Source organism: Heterodontus francisci, chromosome 20, assembly GCF_036365525.1.
Source record: "Heterodontus francisci isolate sHetFra1 chromosome 20, sHetFra1.hap1, whole genome shotgun sequence".
NCBI lineage: Eukaryota > Metazoa > Chordata > Chondrichthyes > Heterodontiformes > Heterodontidae > Heterodontus > Heterodontus francisci.
The window spans coordinates 11,704,419-11,725,025 of record NC_090390.1 but is presented as its reverse complement, the minus strand read 5'-3'; the positions used below and the strand labels follow the sequence as shown (position 1 = coordinate 11,725,025).

The window sequence follows — 20,607 nt, the reverse complement described above, 5'->3', positions numbered from 1 at the left end:
ACCACAGTTTAGGAAGATGGTCACACTGCAGGTTAGGAGCATTCAGGCAGAGAGAGAATGGGTGATCACCAGAAAGTCAAAGAGGGCCAGGCAGGTAATGCTGGAGTCCTCTGAGTAGAGGCTTGCTCAGGTCAGGAAAAAAAGAACCCGACCGAACCACAGCGGACCCGAACCCGGCCCGGCCCGAGTCCCTCTGATTTTGCCCCAAGCCTGACCCGACCATCCCTTTATTTACCTTCCGACTGGGAAGTTCCACGAAGCTGCAGCGCATGTGCGATAACATCATAGTGACGTCACTCAGTTTCGTCCCAGACTCCCAGCTCAGGTAAGTTTTTTTTTTTAACTTCAATACTTACCAGCAGAGCACTTACCGTATGGGCCGGACCCAACCCACACCCAACACATGTCGTTGGTTCCCGTCGGGTTCGGGTTGGGTAGCAGGCCTCTACCTCTGAGTCTATCTCGCTCACAAACTGGTTTTCCATTTTGGACACTGGTGAGGGCAATGGTTCCTCAGAGGTGTGTAGCAAGAGCCAAGTTCGGGACACCACGAGTGGCTCAGCTGCACAGGTGGGAAGGAAGAAGACTGAATGAGAAATAGTGGAAGGGGCTTCAATAGGGGAACAGACATGCATTTCTACGGCTGTACATGTGACTCCAGGACGGTATGTTGCCTCCCTGGTGCCAGGATCAATGATGTCAGAGTGGCTGCAGGACATTTTTAAAAATTCATTCATGGGATGTGGGCGTCACTGGCCAGGCCAGCATTTATCGCCCATCCCTAATTGCTCTTGAGAAGGTGGTGGTGAGCTGCCCTCTTGAACCGCTGCAGTCCATTTGGGGTAGGTATACCCACAGTGCTGTTAGGGAGGGAGTTCCAGGATTTTGACCCAGCGACAGTGAAGGAACGGCGATATAGTTCCAAGTCAGGATGGTGTGTGACTTGGAGGGGAACTTGCAGGTGGTAGTGTTCCCATGTATTTGCTGCCCTTGTCCTTCTAGTTGGTAGAGGTCGCAGGCTTGGAAGGTGCTGTCTAAGGAGCCTTGGTGCATTGCTGCAGTGCATCTTGTAGATGGTACACACTGCTGCCACTGTGCGTCGGTGGTGGAGGGAGTGAATGTTTGTAGATGGGGTGCCAATCAAGTGGACTGCTTTGTCCTGGATGGTGTCGAGCTTCTTGAGTGTTGTTGGAGCTGCACCCATCCAAGCAGGTGGAGAGTATTCCATCACACTCCTGACTTGTGCCTTGTAGATGGTGGACAGGCATTGGGGAGTCAGGAGGTAAGTTATTCACCACAGGATTCCTAGTCTCTGACCTGCTCTTGTAGCCACGGTATTTATATGGCTACTCCAGTTCAGTTTCTGGTCAATGGTAGCCCCTAGGATGTTGATAGTGAGGGATTCAGCGATGGTAATGTTGAATGTCAAGGGGAGATGGTTAGATTCTGTCTTGTTGGAGGTGGTCATTGCCTGGCACTTGTGTGGCGTGAATGTTACTTGCCACTTATCAGCCCAAGCCTGGATATTGTCCAGGTCTTGCTGCATTTCTACACGGACTGCTTCAGTATCTGAGGAGTCACGAATGGTGCTGAACATTGTGCAATCATCAGCGAACATCCCCACCTCTGACCTTATGATTGAAGGAAGGTCATTGATGAAGCAGCTGAAGATGGTTGGGCCTAAAACACTACCCTGAGGAACTCCTGCAGTGATGTCCTGGAGCTCAGATGATTGACCTCCAATAACCACAACCATCTTTCTTTGCGCTAGGTATGACTCCAGCCAGCGGAAGGTTTTCCCCCTGATTCCCATTGACCTCAGTTTTGCGAGGGCTCCTTGATGCCATACTCGGTCAAATGCTGCCTTGATGTCAAGGGCAGTCACTCTCACCTCACCTCTTCAGTTCAGCTCTTTTGTCCATGTTTGAACCAAGGCTGTAATGAGGTCAGGAGCTGAGTGGCCCTGGCGGAACCCAAACTGAGCGTCACTGAGCAGGTTATTGCTAAGCAAGTGCCGCTTGATGGCACTGTTGATGACACCTTCCATCACTTTACTGATGATTGAGAGTAGGCTGATGGGGCGGTAATTGGCCTGGTTGGACTTGTCCTGCTTTTTGTGTACAGGACATACCTGGGCAATTTTCCACATTGCAGGGTAGATGCCAGTGTTGTGGCTGTACTGGAACAGCTTGGCTCGGGACGCGGCACGTTCTGGAGCACAGGTCTTCAGTACTATTGCCGGAATATTGTCAGGGCCCATAGCTTTTGCAGTATCCAGTGCCTTCAGTCATTTCTTGATGTCACGCGGAGTGAATCGAATTGGCTGAAGTCTGGCATCTGTGATGCTGGGGACTTCAGGAGGAGGCCGAGATGGATCATCAACTCGGCACTTCTGGCTGAAGATTGTTGCAAATGCTTCAGCCTTATCTTTCACACTGATGTGCTGGGCTCCCCCATCATTGAGGATGGGGATATTTGTGGAGCCACTTCCTTCAGTTAGTTGTTTAATTGTCCACCACCATTCACGGCTGGATGTGGCAGGACTGCAGAGCTTCGATCTGATCTGTTGGTTGTGGGATCGCTTAGCTCTGTCTATCGCATGCTGCTTACGCAGTTTGGCATGCAGATAGTCCTGTGTTGTAGCTTCACCAGGTTGACACCTCATTTTGAGGTATGCTTGGTGCTGCTCCTGGCATGCCCTCCTGCACTCTTCATTGAACCTGGGTTGGTCTCCTGGCTTGGTGGTAGTGGTAGAGTGGGGGATATGCCGGGCCATGAGGTTGCAGATTGTGGTTGAGTACAAATCCGCTGCTGCTGATGGACCACAGCGCTTCATGGATGCCCAGTTTTGCATTGCTAGATCTGTTCGAAATCTGTCTCATTTAGCATGGTGATAGTGCCACACAACATGATGGACGGTATCCTCAATGTGAAGACGGGACTTTGTCTTCACAAGGACTGTACGGTGGTCACTCCTACCAATACAGTCATGGACAGAAGCATCTGCGGCAGGCAGATTGGTGAGGATGAGGTCAAGTATGTTTTTCCCTCGTGTTGGTTCCCAAACCACCCGCCACAGAGCCAGTTTAGCAGATATGTCCTTAAGGACTCGGCCAGCTCGGTCAGTAGTGGTGCTACCGAGCCACTCTTGGTGATGGACATTGAAGTCCCCCACCCAGAGTACATTTTGTGACCTTGCCACCCTCAGTTCTTCCTCCAAGTGGTGTTCAACATGGAGGAGTACTGAGTCATTAGCTGAGGGAGGGCGGTAGGTGGTAATCAGTAAGAGGTCACCTTGCCCATGTTTGACCTGATGCCATGAGACTTCATGGGGTCTGGAGTCGATGTTGAGGACTCCCAGGGCAACTCCCTCCCTACTGTATACCACTGTGCCACCACCTCTGGTGGGTCTGTCCTGCCGGTGGGACAAGACATACCCGGGGATGGTGATGGCAGTGTCTGGGACATTGTAAGGTATGATTCGGTGAGTATGACTATGTCAGGCTGTTGCTTGACTAGTCTGTGGGACAACTGTCCCAACTTTGGCACAAGCCCCCAGATGTTAGTAAGGAGGACTTTGCAGGGTCGACAGGGCTGGGTTTGCCGTTGTCGTTTCCGGTGCCTAGGTCGATGCCGGGTGGTCCGTCCGGTTTCATTCCTTTTTGTTGACTTTGTAGCGGTTAGGTACAACTGAGTGGCTTGCTCGGCCATTTCAGAGGGCATGTAAGAGTCAACCACATTGCTGTGGGTCTGGAGTCACATGTAAGCCAGACCAGGTAAGGACAGCAGATTTCCTTCCCTAAATGACATTAGTGAACCAAATAGGTTTTTACAACAATCAACAATGGTTTCATGGCCATCATTAGACTAGCTTTTAATTCCAGTTTTATTAATTGAATTCAAATTCCACCTTCTGCTATGGTGGGATTCGAACTCATGTCCCCAGAGAAATACCCTGGGTCTCTGGATTACTAGTCCAGTGATAATATCACTATGCCACTGCTTTCTTGAGAGGGAGGGTGAACAGCTAGAGGTTGTGATTCAAGCTGGTACCCACAACATTGGTAGAAAGAGGGATGAGGGAGCTCGGTAAGACATTAAAAAGCAGGACCTCAGAGGTAGTAGAATCATAGAGAGATACAGCACTGAAACAGGCCCTTCGGCCCACCGAGTCTGTGCCGACCAACAACCACCCAGTTATACTAATCCTACATTAATCCCATATTTCCTACCACATCCCCACCATTCTCCTACCACCTAACTACACTAGGGGCAATTTACAATGGCCAATTTACCTTTCAACGTTGGCTGTGGGAGGAAACCGGAGCACCTGGCGGAAACCCACGCGGTCACAGGGAGAACTTGCAAACTCCGCACAGGTACTACCCAGAACTGAACCCGGGTCGCTGGAGCTGTGAGGCTGCGGTGCTAACCACTGCGCCACTATGCCGCCCCTGATATCTCCTCTGATACCTCTCCCGTATCTCGGGAAGATTGGGAGATTATGACAAGCCCTTCTGCTAGCTTCAGTCCCATTTCCCTTCGCATCCTGGGATGCAAGCTATCCGGACCAGGCGACTTATCCACTCTAAGCTTGGCCAGCCATTCCAATACATTCTGCCCATCAATTTCCACCACATCAGTTACCTCTACCATTTCCATTTCCATCGATATTTTGTCAGCATGCTTCCAAGACCATGGGACCCACCTCATCTCGTGTATTGTTAGTCCCTGAGAACCCATTCCATTACTGCAAAACTGTGAGCAGCTCCAAATACTGATCACTACCGGAGGTAACATGCCTGTTTGAATAAAAATCCAACTCATGGAGTAATTAAGTGAGAGCTTGGCTCATATATAAATGTACTTATGCAGAATATTTTATTGATGTAAGATTGTGGTCATAGTATTATGAACACATTTAGAATTATTTATAAATTTTACGTTCCAGAGATTAAAATCAGCATGTAATGCACTGCACCTCACAGTCATTGTCAAAGTTTGTCTATTTCACAACAGTTGACTCTACTTCAGATGGAATTTGCTGTGAATTGACACAATTCAGTCTGCTGGATAGGCAAATACCGATGTTATTTACTTCTTCCTGAAGTGTTTTAAGTAAATCTGCATTATGAACATTATATCGTCACCATTGTTGTTTTACGAAGTGTAAAATTAATTTTAGGATCGTACCAAATTGCTCATTTGGTCCCCTCCCCCTCGCATCTTTCCACCTCTTCTCCACCCCCCCCCCCCACCTCCCACTTAACCCCCACACACCTCCTCCCTTTCCCTCCTCCCATCCTTCCGCCTCTTACCCTCCCCCTTCCTCCCACCTCTCCCCCTTCCTCCCGCCCCTCCCCCTTCCTCCCGCCCCTCCCCCTTCCTCCCGCCCCTCCCCCTTCCTCCCGCCCCTCCCCCTTCCTCCCGCCCTTCTCCCCTCCCCCCCCAACCGTCCTCTTGCCTCTCCACCTCCCATCGCCTTCACCCCTCCACCGCCCTCTCGCATCTCCACCACACCCCCCTCCCACCTCTGTGTCCTCCTGCCTATTCGCCAGCCCCTCGTCCTCTTGCCTCTCTGTCCCCCATCTTCTTGCCTCTCCCCCTCCCCACCTCCCGTCTCTGGCCTCTCTTCCCATCCCACCCCACCAATTCTCTTGCCTCTTCCCCGCCAATCTCCCCTCTCCCGCCCTCTCGCCTCTTTCCCCCCCACCACCCTCTCGTCTCTCCCCCTCCCATCCTCCTGCCTTTCCTCCCTCTCACATCTCTCCCCTCCTGTCCCTCAACCCCCTTCCCATCCTCTTGCCTCTTCACCCCCCCATCACCCCCCCACCCCACCATCCTCTCACCTCCAGCCTCTTCCCCGTCCACCCGTTTACCCACCTGTCTGTCCTCTTTCCCCCCTCCCCCCGTCCTTTCGCCTCTTCTCCCTCCCGACATCCTTCCTCTTCCCGCTCCCATCCACCCATCTCTCCGTCCTCCCTCCTCTTTTCCCCCCCACATCCTCTCGCCTCTCCCCATCCCTTCCATCTCTCCCACATATTTCCCAGCACCCCTGACCCCCTACACTTTCCCCCACCCTCGTCTCTCCCTGTTCTGTCGCCCTCCCCGCCCTTGTCTCTCCCCTCCCCCCATACCCTCGCCTCTCTCTCCTCTATTGCTCCCTGCCCTCTACTCTCCTCCCCCTGCCCTCGACTCTCCTCTCCCCCGCCCTTGACTCCTCCTTCTACGCCCTTAACTCTCCCTTCCCCCTTCACCTTTGCCTCCCGCTCCTCTGTTTCCCCCCCTCAACCTCTCCTTACAGGTCCAGTTTGTGTCTGGGCTGTTCAGTTCTTATCCAGAGCTGCTGGGGGAATGATGACATGACTGAGCTTTTCTTTATTGACTGGCAGGATGTGGAGAGTGACCTGTTGGTGCAGATTAACATGAAGCAGGAGATGGAGTTGGCCATGAAGCTGCTGGAGAAAGATATCCACGAGAAGCAGGACGCACTGATTAGCCTTCGGCACCAGCTTGAGGAGGTGAAGGCCATTAATGTGGAGATGTTTCAGAAGCTCAAGGTAAGTTGCTCTTCAAATATCAGCTTGAGAATTTAACAACACTGCACTATAGATACTGAGATAACTATTGAACATCTGGTTAAATTCCCTATTGCAATGATGTCCTTAAAAAAAAAGGTTGGTCTGCCGTATTCTTGCACGCAGTATATTCTTCAGGTTAAGCAGGTTTTGCGGTCAGGAGATAACTGGACCAGGTTACCTCAATTTTAATTTTAAGCTCCTAAATTCATAACAATACAGGAAATTGCTGGATGAGAAAAGACCACAGTCCATCTAGTTTATCTTTCACCGTCCTGATAGGTGATATGATGAGAATGGAGTAGTTGACTAATCAGAGCAATCAATCTCTATTGATTAGTCTCAGAACACTCAGGCATGAGGCGAGGAAAACCCCAGTGGTCAAAAGATTAGGGAACCATTGGTCCAAAGTCCCCTGTTCCTCCCAAGAATTCTACATTGAACATGTCATGTCTTAAATTATTCACATACTGTACCTCAAAATGTTCTTCTTTGAAAGAAACCTTTCTAGTGTGCATTTGAATGATAGGGAATAGTATCTCCTTCTCCCATCTCTTTTGGGAGGCTGGTCCACTGGACTGGACACTGCTTCGGGAAGTCATGGAATAGGCTTATCCATGACTCCCCACAACTCCAGCTACAGGAATAGCCTGCTGCGGGAACAGATGAAGGAGATTCGTGTTGGGTCGGGTCAGGCGTGAATAAAAATTGAAAGGATCGGGCTCGGTGTGGGTTGGCTGTGGTCGGTCGGGCCCGTGTCGGGTTTTAATTTTATGCCCGAGTCAGGCTTTAGTTCCAAATTTCTACCATCCTTTATGTGTAGAATTGTTTCCTAATTTGGCCCTTGAAAGATCTTGCTCTAATTTTTTGACTGTGCCCCCAGGTACAATCAATAGAAATAGTTTCTCTCCACCTACCCTATCTGTTCCCCTTAATATCTTGAAAAATTAAATCAAATACCTAGTTACTGGGGAGGTGCCAGTGGATTGGAGAGTGGCAAATGTGATACCATTATTCAAGAATGGGTGTAAGGACTTTTCTAGTAACTATAGGCCAGTCAGTTTAACATCACAGGTGGGTAAGGTTTTAGAAACAATAATCAGGGAAAAAAAATTAACACGCACTTGGAGATATTTGCGTTAACTAAGGAGAGCCAGCCTAGATTTGGGAAAAGGCAGAATGTGTTTGACTAACCTAATTGAATTTTTTGATGAAGTATCAGAAGTTTGATGAAGGGAATGCAGTGGCTGTTTATAAGGATTTTAAGAAAGCATTTGACAAACTACCACTTAAAAGGCTGGTTAACAAAATTAAGGTTCATGGAATAGGAGGGTCATTGTAGCTTGGACAAAAAATTGGCTTAAGTCAGAAAAGGGCAAGTAATGGTAAATAGTTGTTTTTCAGACTGGAGAATGGTAGACAGTGGTGTTTCCCAAGGATCAGTGCTAGGACCACTGCTTTTTTTGATATGTATCAAACTGAACTGGACTAGCCACATAAATGCTGTGGCGACAAGAGCAGGTTAGAGGCCGGGAAGTCTGTGGCAAGTAACCCACCTCCTGTCTCCTCAATGCCTGTCCATCATCTACAAGGCACAAGTCAGGAGTGTGATGGAATACACTTCACTTTCCTGGATGGGTGCAGCTCCAACAACACTCAAGAAGCTTGACACCATCCAGGACAAAGCAGCACGCTTGATTGGCACCCCATCCACCATCTTAGGCATTCACTCCCTTTACCACCGATGCACAGTAGCAGCAGTATGTACCATCTACAAGATGCACTGCAGCAACGCACCAAGGCTCCTTCGACAGTACCTTCCAAACCCACGACCTCTACCACCTGGAAGGACAAGGGCAGCAGATGCGTGGGAACACCACCACCTACAAATTCCCCTCCAAGCCACAGACCATCCTGACTTTTTTTTTTAGATTAGATTAGAGATACAGCACTGAAACAGGCCCTTCGGCCCACCGAGTCTGTGCCGAACATCAACCACCCATTTATACTAATCCTACACTAATCCCATATTCCTACCAAACATCCCCACCTGTCCCTATATTTCCCTACCACCTACCTATACTAGTGACAATTTATAATGGCCAATTTACCTATCAACCTGCAAGTCTTTTGGCTTGTGGGAGGAAACCGGAGCACCCGGAGAAAACCCACGCAGACACAGGGAGAACTTGCAAACTGCACACAGGCAGTACCCGGAATCGAACCCGGGTCCCTGGAGCTGTGAGGCTGCGGTGCTAACCACTGCGCCACTGTGCCGCCCCCACCGTTCCTTCACTGTCGCTGGATCAAAATCCTGGAACTCCCTTCCTAACAGCACTGTTGGTGTACCTGCACCCCAAGGACTGCAGTGGTTCACGACGGCAGCTCACCACCATCTTGGAGTTCAATGTGGGAAAGTGTGAGGTAATCCACTTCGGTAGGAAGATTGAAGAGGCAGATTATTATTTAGATGGAGAAAGACTACAAAATACTGCAGTGCAGAGGGATCTGGGTGTTCTTGTACATGAAACACAAAAGGTTAGCCTGCAGTTGCAGCAAGTAATTAGGAAAGCAAATGGAATTTTGGCCTTTATTGCTAGGGGGTTAGAGTTTAAAAATAGGGAAGTCTTGTTACAACTGTACAGGGTGTTGGTGAGGCCACACCTGGAGTACTGCGTACAGTTTTGGTCCCCATATTTAAGGAAGGATATACTAGCATTGGAGGCAATTCAGAAAAGGTTCACTAGCTTGATTCCTGGGATGAAGGGGTTGTCTTATCAAGAACGGCTAAACAGGTTAGGCCTTTATTTATTGGCGTTTAGAATAATGAGAGGTGATCTTATTGAAACATATAAGATTTTAAGGGGGCTTGACAGGGTAGATGTTGAGAATATGTTTCCACTGGTGGGGGAATCTCGAACTAGGGGACATAGTTACAGAATAAGGGGGCACACATTTAAAACTGAGATGAGAAGGAATTTCTTCTCTATCGGGTGGTGAATCTCTGGAATTCTCTACCTCCGGGTTGTGGAGGCTAGGTCATTAACTATATTTAAGGAGGAGGTAGATAGATTTTTGGAATCTCGGGGAGTCGAGGGTTATGCGGAGCAGGCCCGACAGAGGAGTTGAGGCCTGGGACAGATTGGCCATGATCTTATTGAATGGCGGGGCAGTCTTGCGGGGCTGAATGGCCTACTCCTGCTCCTATTTCTTATGTTCTTATGTTGTTCTCAAGGGCAATTAGGGATGGGCAATAAATGCTGGCCTAGTCAGCGATGCCCACATCCCCCGAACGAATAAAAAAAAAACTGGGGTATTGTGTCCAGTGCTGGTCACCACACGTCATGAAGGATGTGAGGGTCCTTGAGAGGGTGCGGAGGATATTTACCAGAATGGTTCCAAGGATGTGGGATTTTAGCTACAAGGTTAGGTTGGAAAAGCTGGGGTTGTTCTCCTTGGAGCAAAGGAGATTGAGAGGAGATTTGATAGAGGTGTACAAGATTATGACAGATTTAGATAAGGTAGACAAAGAAAAACTGTTCCCATTAGCTGATAATACATGGACTAGGGGACACAATGTAGGTTTTGGAAAAGAGATGCAGGGCGGATTGGAGGATGAACGTCTTTATGCAGCGAGTGGTAATGACCTGGAACTCGCTGCCAACGAGGGTGGTGGAAGTAGGGATGATGAATGGTTTCAAAATTAAATTTGATGGGCACTTGAGGCAAATAAACTTGCAGGGCTATGGGGATAAAGTGAGAGAATGGCACTGATTGGATTGCTGTATAGAATGCCACATGGCTCAATGTGCTGAATGGCCTCCTTTTGTGCCATAATGACTCTCTCACAAATCACCCCTTAACCTTTATTTTCCCTGGAATTTAGAATCATAGTTTGTTTAAACTTTCCTCATAATTTAAACTGTGTGCGCTCTAAGGACAATATATCCTTCCTAATGTGCAGTGCCCAGATCTGCTCACTGTACTAACCAACAGAAAACCGAGTTGGGATAAATGGGTCCTTTCTGGTTGGCAAGATGTAACTAGTGGGGTGCCACAGGGTTCGGTCCTCGGGCTCCAACTATTTACAATCTATATTAATGATTTGGATGTAGGGATAGAAGGTACTATAGCCAGATTTGCAGATGGCACTAAAATAGGTGGGATAGTAAGTTGCAATAAAGAAATAAGAAATTTACAAATGGATATGGATAGGTTAGGTGAATGGGTCAAAGTTTGGCAGATGGAGTTTAACATAGATAAGTGTGAGGTTATCCATTTTGGTCGGAAGAATAGAAAGGCAAATTATTATCTAAATGGAGAGAAACTTCAGCGTGCTTCGGTGCAGAGGGATCTGGGTGTCCTCGTGCATGAATCACAGAAAACTAGTAAGCAGGTACTGCAGGTAATAAGGAAGGCAAATGGAATTTTGGCATTTCTTGCTAAAGGATTAGAGTATAAAAGTAGGGAAGTGTTGCTGCAACTGTACAAGGCATTAGTGAGTCTGCACCCGGAGTATTGCATACAGTTTTGGTCTCCTTACTTGAGGAGGGATGTAGTTGCATTGGAGGCAGTTCAGAGAAGGTTCACTAGATTGATTCCAGAGATGAGGGATTTGTCTTTTGAAGAGAGATTGAGCAGTTTAGGCCTTTACTCTCCAGAGTTTAGAAGAATGAGAAGAGATCTAATTGAGGTATATAAGATGATTAAGGGGATTGACAAAGTAGACGTAGAGATGATGTTTTCTCTGTTGGGCAATCTAGAACAAGAGGTCATAGTTTTAGGATAAGGGGTAGCAGATTTAAAACAGAGATGAGGAGAAATTACTTGTCTCAAAGGGTCGTGAGTCTGTGGAATTCACTACCCCAGAGTGTGGTGGATGCTGGGACATTGAGTAAATTTAAGGAGGAGATAGACAGATATTTAATTAGTAATGGGTTGAAGGGTTATGGAGAACGGACAGGAAAGTGGAATTGAGGCCGAGATGAGATCAGCCATAATCGTGTTGAATGGCGGAGCAGGCTCGAGGGGCTGAATTGCATACTCCTGCTCCTAGTTCTTATGTTCTTATGTACTCCAGGGCCAGAATTTTATGTTGTGGCAAAGGCTATGCCCACCAACTGAAAAGCTGGGGGAGAGCCCACTTCTCCCAGGCCTGGAAGCCACACAGGCCATTAATTGGCCTTGGTTGGGACATCCACCCCTCTGGGGCAGGGGGGCGGTGGGGAGGGAGTGATTTAAACTAATTTGGTAGGGGGATGGGATACAGAGTGGAGGTACAGTAGGAGGTGATGCATAGCCAAATATAGAGAGAAGTTAAGTCAGTCTGGAAGGCAAAACAAATATAGACCTGTTGAGGCACAGGCGAATAACGCAAGGCTGGAATGCATCTATTTTTACACAAGGAGTCTTACAAGTAAGGCAGATGAATTGAGGGCGTTGATTAACACATGGGTATATGATATTATTGGTATCAGAGAGACATCGTTGAGGGAAGGGCAGGACTGGCAGCTCAATATTCCAGGGTATAGAATCTTCAGACATGACCGGGTTTGTGGGGGGTGGGGGGTGGGGGGGGAGGAGGGGGGGTGTAAAAGAGGAGGTGGCATTGATCAATGAGTCAATTACTGCAGTAAGGAGGGATGATAATCATAGAAGGTTCCTCAAATGAGGCCATATGGGTCGAACTTAGAAACAAAAAGGGGGCAATCACTTGGCTGGGAGTGTACTACAGGCCTCCAAATAGTCAGGGAAAAATAGAGGAGCAGATATGTAGGCAAATCTCAGAAAGGTGTAAAAATAATAGGGTAATAATAGTAGGGGATTTCAACTTCCCCATTATTAACTGGAATAGTCTTGGTGCAAAAGGCTTAAAGGGGGCGGAATTCTTAAAGTGCATACAGGAAAGCTTTTTGAGCCAGCACATAGAAAGTCCTACAAGCAAAGGGGCTGCTAATCCGAGGGAATGAAGCCAGACAAGTGGTAGAAGTGTGAGTGGGGAAGCATTTCGGGGATAGTGACCATAACTCTTAAGATTTAAGGTAGTTATGGAAAAGGACAAAGATGGACCAGAAATAAAGGTACTGAATTGGGGGAAGGCCAATTTCAATATGATAAAACAGGATCTGGCCAAAGTGGACTGGGAGCAGCTACTTGTAGGAAAGTCTACATCATTCCAGTGGGAGTCATTCAAAAAGGAAATAGTGAGAGTTCAGGGCCAGCATGTTCCCGTAAAGGTGAAGGGTAGGACCAATAAGTCCAGGGAACGCTGGATGTCCAGAGAAATGGAGGATTGGATAAAGAAAAAAAAAGGAAGCTTGTGCAAATTCAGAGGGCTGAAAACAGCGGAGGCCCTAGAGAAGTATAGAAAGTGTAGGGGGGTACTTAAAAAAGTAATTAGGTGAGCGAAGAGGGGGCATTAAAAAACACTGGCGGGCACGATAAAGGAAAATCCCAATGCGTTTTATAAATATATTAAGGGCAAGAGGATAGCCAGGGAAAGAGTAGGGCCCATGAAGGACCAAAGTGGCAATCTGTGTGTGGAGCCGGAGGACATAGGTGAGGTTTTAAATGATTACTTTTCATCTGTGTTCACTATGGGAGGGACGATGTAGATGTAGAGATCAGGGAGGTGGATTGTGATATACTTGAACAAATTAGCATTGAAAGGGAGGAGGTTTTAGCGGGCTTAAAAGTGGATAAATCCCCAGGCCCAGACGAGATGTATCCCAGGCTGTTATGTGAGGCAAGGGAGGAGATAGATGTGGCTTTGACACAAATTTTCAAATCCTCTCTGGCCACAGGAGAGGTACCAGATGACTGGAGGACAGTGAATGTGGTGCCACTATTCAAGAAGGGCAGCAGGGAGAAACCAGGTAATTACAGGCCAGTGAGTCTAACATCTGTGGTAGGGAAACTATTGGAAAAAATTCTGAGGGACAGGATTAATCTCCACTTGGAGAGGCAGGGATTAATCAGGGATAGTCAGCAAGGCTTTGTCAGAGGGGGATCATGTCTAACAAACCTGACTGAATTTTTTGAGGAGTGACCAGATGTGTAGATGAGGGTAAAGCAATTGATGTAGTCTACATGGACTTCAGTAAGGCTTTTGATAAGGTCCCGCCTGGGAGATTGGTGAAGAAGGTAAGAGCCCATGGGATCCAGGGTAATTTGGCAAATTGGATCCTAAAGTTGGCTTAGTGGCAGGAGGCAGAGGGTGATGGTCGAGGGTTGTTTTCGCGATTGGAAGCCTGTGATCAGTGGTGTATCGCATTGGTCAGTGCTGGGACCCTTGCTGTTTGTAGTGTACATTAATGATTTAGATGTGAATATAGGAGGTCTGATCAGTAAGTTCGCAGATGACATGAAAATTGGTGGTGTCGTAAGTAATGAGGAGGAAAGCCTTAGATTACAGGATGGTATAGCTGAGCTGGTAAGATGGGCGGAGTAGTGGCAAGTGGAATTGAATCCTGAGATGTGTGAGGGGATGCATTTTGGGAGCACTAACAAGGCAAGGGAAATTACAATGGATGGTAGGACCCTAGGAGGTACAGAGGGTCAGAGGGACCTTGGTGTACTTGGCCATTGATCACTGAGGGTAGCAGATACTTGCCATTATTAGTCGAGGCATAGAATATAAGAGCAGGGACGTTCTGATGGAGCTGTATAAAACGCTGATTAGACCACAGCTTGAGTACTGTGTCTGGTCCCTGCACTGGATGCAGAGGAGATTCACCAGGATGTTGCCTGGGCTGGAGCATTTCAGCTACGAATAGAGACTGGATAGGCTCGGGTTCTTTTCCTTAGAGCACAGAAGGCTGAGGGGAGACCTGAATGAGGTATACAAAATTATGAGGGGGATAGATAGGTTAAATAGGAAGAAACTTTTTCCCTTAGTGGAGGTGTCAATAACCAGGGGGCTTAGATTTAAAGCAAGGGGCAGAAGGTTTAGAGGGGATTTGAGGGAAAGTCTTTTGACCCAGAGGGTGGTTGGAATCTGGAACACACTGCCTGAAGGGGTGGTAGAGGCAGGAACCCTCACAACATTTAAGAAGTATTTAGATGAGCAGTTGAAACGCAATAGCATACAAGGCAACGGGCCAAGTGCTGGAAAATGGGATTAGAATAGATAGGTGCTTGATGGCCGGCATGGACACGATGGGCTGAAGGGCCTGTTTCTGTGCTCTACAACTCTATGACTCTTTAGGAAATCGGAGCAGGAGTAGGCCGTTTGTCTCGTTGAGCCTACTCCGCCATTCAAACAGAGGCTGATCATCTACCTCTATGCCATTTTTCCCCACTAGCCCCTTATCCCTTGATATCATTAGTCTGGTGAACCTGTGTTGCACTCCCTCTTTGCTAAGTATATCCTTCCTTAGATAAGGAGATCAAAACTCTGCACAATACTCCAGGTGCAATCTCAGCAAGGCTTTATACCATTGCAGCAAGACATCTTTCCTCCTGTACTCAAATCCTCTTGCAATGAAGGCTGACATACCATTTGAACAGATGAGGCCCCAAAACAGATTCTTGCGGGACACCAGAAGTCACATCCTGCAAATTAGCGTGCCTGACCATTCTCCCTACTCTCTGTCTCCTGCCATTCAGCCAATTTGCAAACCAGGCCAATAACTAGCATTCATTTCCATGGGCTTAACTTTAGCTAACAGTCTCTTGTGAGAGACTTTATCAAATGCCTTCTGGAGGTCCATATAAATAACATCCACAGACATTCCCCTGGCCACTATTGTAGTCGCTTCTTCAAAAAAATTCAATCAGATTAGTCAGGCATGACCTCCCTTTTACAGATCCATGCTGGCTCTCTCTGATTCGCTGAAAATTTTCAAGGTGTTCAGTCATCCTATCCATAATTATGGAGTCTAGCAATTTCCTGACAACAGATGATAGGCTATTGGGTCTGTAATTCTCCAGTTTCTCTCTTGTCATCTTTCTAACCAGTCTAAAGGATAAATTCCCAAATTGAGAGAACTATCTAAGATTATACTTAATGAATCTGTAATGTTCTCACCTACTTTTGAATTCCTGAGATGGAAACCCTCTGGTCATGAGGAATTTTGACTCTTTAGTGCCATTAATTTATCCATGACTTACTTAAATTAATTTTGGTGAGTCCCTGTCCCTGATTCAATAATAGTGTCCTTGGGATGTCTGGCATGCTGACCTTTTCCTGAAACAAAGTAATTATTTAACATGTCCACCATTTCCTTATTTTCATTATCAGTTTTCAATATATTTCTTCTGACCACTGTTTTTCTTAAGTTAATGGTAAAAGTTTTTTGTGTTGATTTTGCTATCCCTTGAAAGTTTCTTTTCATACTCCCTTTTTGTAGCTCTTACGTTAGCTTTATTTCCCTTTGCTGCTCTTTGTATCTTTCCTATTTGCCAGAATATGTGCTTTTTTGACATTTTTGTATGTTTTTACTTGTAGTTTTATGTTGTCTCTTATCTCTTTTGTTGGCCTTGGCTGTGTTTTCTGGCACGTAGAACTCTTATCCTTTAGGGGTTCTGTGTCATACTACAGAAAAGTTAAATATGAATAAAACCGGACAGACCAGGATGCAGAATATACTCTGGGTGGGGGACTTCAATGTCCATCACCAAGAGTGGTTTGATAACGCCACTACTGACCGAGCTGGCCGAGTCCTAAAGAACATAGCTGCTGGACTGGGTCTGGGGCAAGTGATGAGGAAACCAACAAGAGGGAAAAACATCTTTGACCTCATCCTCACCAATCTGCCTGCCATAGATGCATCGGTCCATGATAGTATTGGTAGGAGTGACCACCGCACAGTCCTTGTGGAGACAAAGTCCCGTCTAAATGGGATAGATTTTGAACAGATCTAGCAATGCCAAACTGGGCATCCGTGAGGCGCTGTGGACCATCAGCAGCAGCAGAATTGTACTCAACCACAATCTGTAACCTCATGGCCTGGTATATCCCCCACTCTACCATTACCATCAAGCCGGGGGATCAACTCTGGTTCAATGAAGAGTGCAGGAGGGCATATCAGGAGCAGAATCAGGGGCATACCTCAAAATGAGGTGTCAACCTGGTGAAGCTACAACACAGGACTACTTGCATGCCAAACAGCGTAAGCAGCATGCGATAGACAGAACTAAGCAATCCCACAACCAACGGATCAGATCTAAGCTCTGCAATCCTGCCACATCCAGTCGTGAATGAGTCGTGGACAATTAAATATCTAACTGGAGGAGGTGGCTCCACAAATATCCTCATCCTCAGTAATGGGGGAGCCCAGCACATCAGTGCAAAAGATAAGGCTGAAGCATTTGCAACAATCTTCAGCCAGCAGTGTTGAGTGGATGATCCATCTCAGCCTCCTCCTCAAGTCCCCAGCATCACAGATGCCAGTCTTCAGCCAACTTGATTCATTCCATGTGATATCAAGAAACAACTGAAGGCACTGGGTTCTGCAACGGCTATGGGCCTTGACAACATACTGGCAATAGTACTGAAAACCTGTGCTCCAGAACTTGCCGCGCCCCTAACCAAGCTGTCCCAGTACAGCTACAACACTAACATCTACCCGGCAATGTGGAAAATTGGCCAGGTATGTCCTGTACACAAAAAGTAGGATAAATCCAACCTGGCCAGTTACCGCCCCAACAGTCTACTCTCAATCATCAGTAAAGTGATGGAAGGTGTCATTGACAGTGCTATCAAACAGTACTTGCTTAGCAATAACCTGCTCGCTGACACTCAGTTTGCGTTCTGCCAGGGCCACTCAGCTCCTGTCCTCATTACAGCCTTGGTTCAAACATGGACAAAAGAGCTGAACTCGTGAGGTGAGAGTGACTGTCCTTGACATCAAGGCAGCATTTGACAGAGTATGGCATCAAGGAGTCCTAGCAAAACCGGAGTCAATGGGAATCGGGGGAAAACTCTCCGCAGGTTGGAATTGTACCTAGTGCAAAGGAAGATGGTTGTGGCTGTTGGAGGTCAATCATCTCAGCTCCAGGACATCACTGCAGGAGTTCCTCAGGATAGTGCCCTAGGCCCAACCATCTTCAGCTGCTTCATCAATGACCTTCCTTCAATCATAAGGTCAGAAGTGGGGATGTTCGCTGATAATTGCACAATATTCAGCACCATTCGTGACTCCTCAGATACTGAAGCAGTCCATGTAGAAATGCAGCAAGACCTGGACAATATCTAGGCTTGTGCTGATAAGTGGCAAGTAACATTCATGCCACACAAGTGGCAGGCAATGACCATCTCCAACAAGAGAGAATCTAACCATCTCCCCTTGACATTCAATGGCATTACGATTGCTGAATCCCCCATCATCAACATCCTAGGGGTTACCGTTGACCAGAAACTGAACTGGAGTAGCTATATAAATACCGTGGCGACAAGAGCAGATCAGAGGCTAGGAATTCTGCAGAGAGTAACTCACCTCCTGACTCCCCAAAGCCTGTCCTCCATCTACAAGGCACAAGTCAGGAGTGTGATGGAATACTGTCCACTTGCCTGGATGGGTGCAGCTCCAACAACACTCAAGAAGCTCGACACCATCCAGGACAAAGCAGCCCGCTTGATTGGCAACCCATCCACAAACCTCCCTCCACCGCCGATGCACAGTAGCAGCAGTGTGTACCATGTACAAGATGCACTGCAGCAACGCACCAAGGCTACTCAGGCAGTACCTTCCAAACCCGCCAACTCTACCAAACAGAAGGACAAGAGCAGCAAATGCATGGGAACACCACCACTTGCAAGTTCCCCTCCAAGCCACACACCATCCTGACTTGGAACTCTATCACCGTTCCTTCACTGTCGCTGGATCAAAATCCTGGAACTCCATTCTTAACAGCACTGTGGGTGTATCTACCCCACATGGACTGCAGCGGTTCTAGAAGGCAGCTCACCACCACCTTCTCAGGGCAATCAGGTATGGACAATAAATGCTGGCCTAGCCAGCAACACCCAAAATCCCATGAAACGAATAATAAAAATCTACCCAGCATCGACCTGGCACCAGAAGTGATAACCGGCCCAGCCGATCTTGCAAAATCCTCCTCATTAACATCTGGAGACCTGTGCCAAAATTGGGAGAGCTTCCCCACAGATGAATGAAGCAGCAACTTGACAGTCATAGAATCATAGAAAGTTTACACGCAGAAAAAGGCCACTTGACCCATCATGTCTGCGCTGGCCAAAAAACGAGCCACCGAGTCTCATCCCGCCTTCTAGCATTTGGTCCGTAGCCCTGCAGGTTACAGCACTTGAGTTGCATATCCAGACACCTTTTAAATGAGTTATGGGTTTCTGCCTCTACTACACTTTCAGGCAGTGAGTTCCAGACCCCCACCACCCTTTGGGTGAAAAGATTTTTCCTCATGTCCCTCTAATCTTTCTACCAATTACTTTAAATCTGTGCGTCCTAGTCACTGACCTCTCTGCTAAGGTAAATAAGCCCTTCGCCTCTACTGTATCCAGGCCCCTCACAATTTTGTACATTTCAATCAAATCTCCCCTCAGCCTTCTCTGTTCCAAGGAGAACAACCCCAGTCTATCCAATCTTTCCTCATAGCTGCAATATTCAGTGCCGGCAACATCCTTGTAAATCTCCTATGTATTCTCCCGAGTGCAAATGCATTTTTTCTGTAATGAGGTGACCAGAACTGCACAGAGTACTCACTGAATCATGCCTTACAGCCAATCTCTCAGACTCTTCCATCACCAAGTCCTGTCCCACCAGCAGGACAAACCCACCAGAGCTGACAGCACACTGGTATACTGTCAGGAGGGAGTTGCCCTGGGAGTCCTCAACTTTGACTGCAGAGCCGATGAAGTCTTATGGCATCAAGTCAAACATAGGCAAGGAAAGCTGATTATCACCTACCACCCTCCCGTACTCCATGTTGAATGCCAGTTGGAAGAACACTGAGGGTAGCAAGGACACTGAATGTACTCTGGGTGGGGGTCTTCACTGTTCATCAACTAGCGTGGTTTGGTAGCACCACTACTGACAGAGCAGGCCGAGTACTGAAGGACATAGCTTCTAGACTGGGTCTGTGTCAGATGGTGAATCAGCAAGAGGGAAAAACCTATTTGACCTCATCCTCACCAATCTACCTGTTGCAGATGCATCTTTCCATGACAGTATTGGTAGGAGTGACCACCGCACAGTCCTTATGGACGCAAACCCCCGTCTTCACACTGAGGACACGCTCCATTGTGTTGTGAGGCACTACCACCGTGCTAAATGGGATAGATTCAGAACAGATCTGGCAGCTCAAAACTGGACATCAGTGAGGCATTGTGGGCCATCATCGCAGCAGAATTGTTTTCCACCACAATCTGTAACCTCATGGCCTTGTATATCCCTCACTCTACCCCCTGCAAATTCTCCTCCAAGTCACATGCTATTCTGACTTGTAACTATATCACTGTTCCTTCACTGTTGCTGTGTCCAAATCTTGGAACTCCCTCCCTAACAGCACTGTGGGAATATCTACATAGATGGCCTGCTCACCACCATCTTTTCAAGGGCAGTTAGGGACGGGCGATTAAATGCTGGTCTTTCCAGCAATGCTGACATCCATGAACAAATAAAAATAAACATTAAGTTCTGTTTTGAAAACCTCCCACTGATCTTCTGTCCTTTTACCCATTAACAGATTTTCCCAGTTTACTGTGTGCATTCTCTTACTCATACCATTGAAATCAGCCTGACCAAAAACTAGATTCTTAGTAGCTGTTTCATGTTCTTCCCTTTCAACCACTACGTTGCACTTGATCATATTATGATAGCTATTTGATAAATGTTCACTCACCATTAGGCTGTTAACTAAATCTTGCTCATTACTCATTACTAATTTAATATGGCTTGCATCCTTATTGGTTCTGGGACATATTGTTCCAGAAAACTATCCTGAATACACTCAAGAAATTCCCAGCCTTTCTAAAATGTGCTAGTCCATTTATCTCTTTTGATAGGAAAGTTAAAATCCCCCATTAAAACCATTGTGCCTTTACTACAGG

At 47.2% G+C, this 20,607-nt stretch overlaps 1 protein-coding gene across 1 annotated transcript in view; it reads left to right on the top strand.

Moving 5' to 3' along the window:
- Positions 1-20,607, top strand: part of rufy2 (RUN and FYVE domain containing 2) — a 347,850-nt gene that overhangs the window by 135,771 nt on the left and 191,472 nt on the right. The window contains exon 11 of the mRNA XM_068053416.1: positions 6,393-6,560. Coding sequence (XP_067909517.1) covers positions 6,393-6,560 — 168 coding nt within the window. The remainder of the gene's footprint in view (positions 1-6,392; positions 6,561-20,607) is intronic.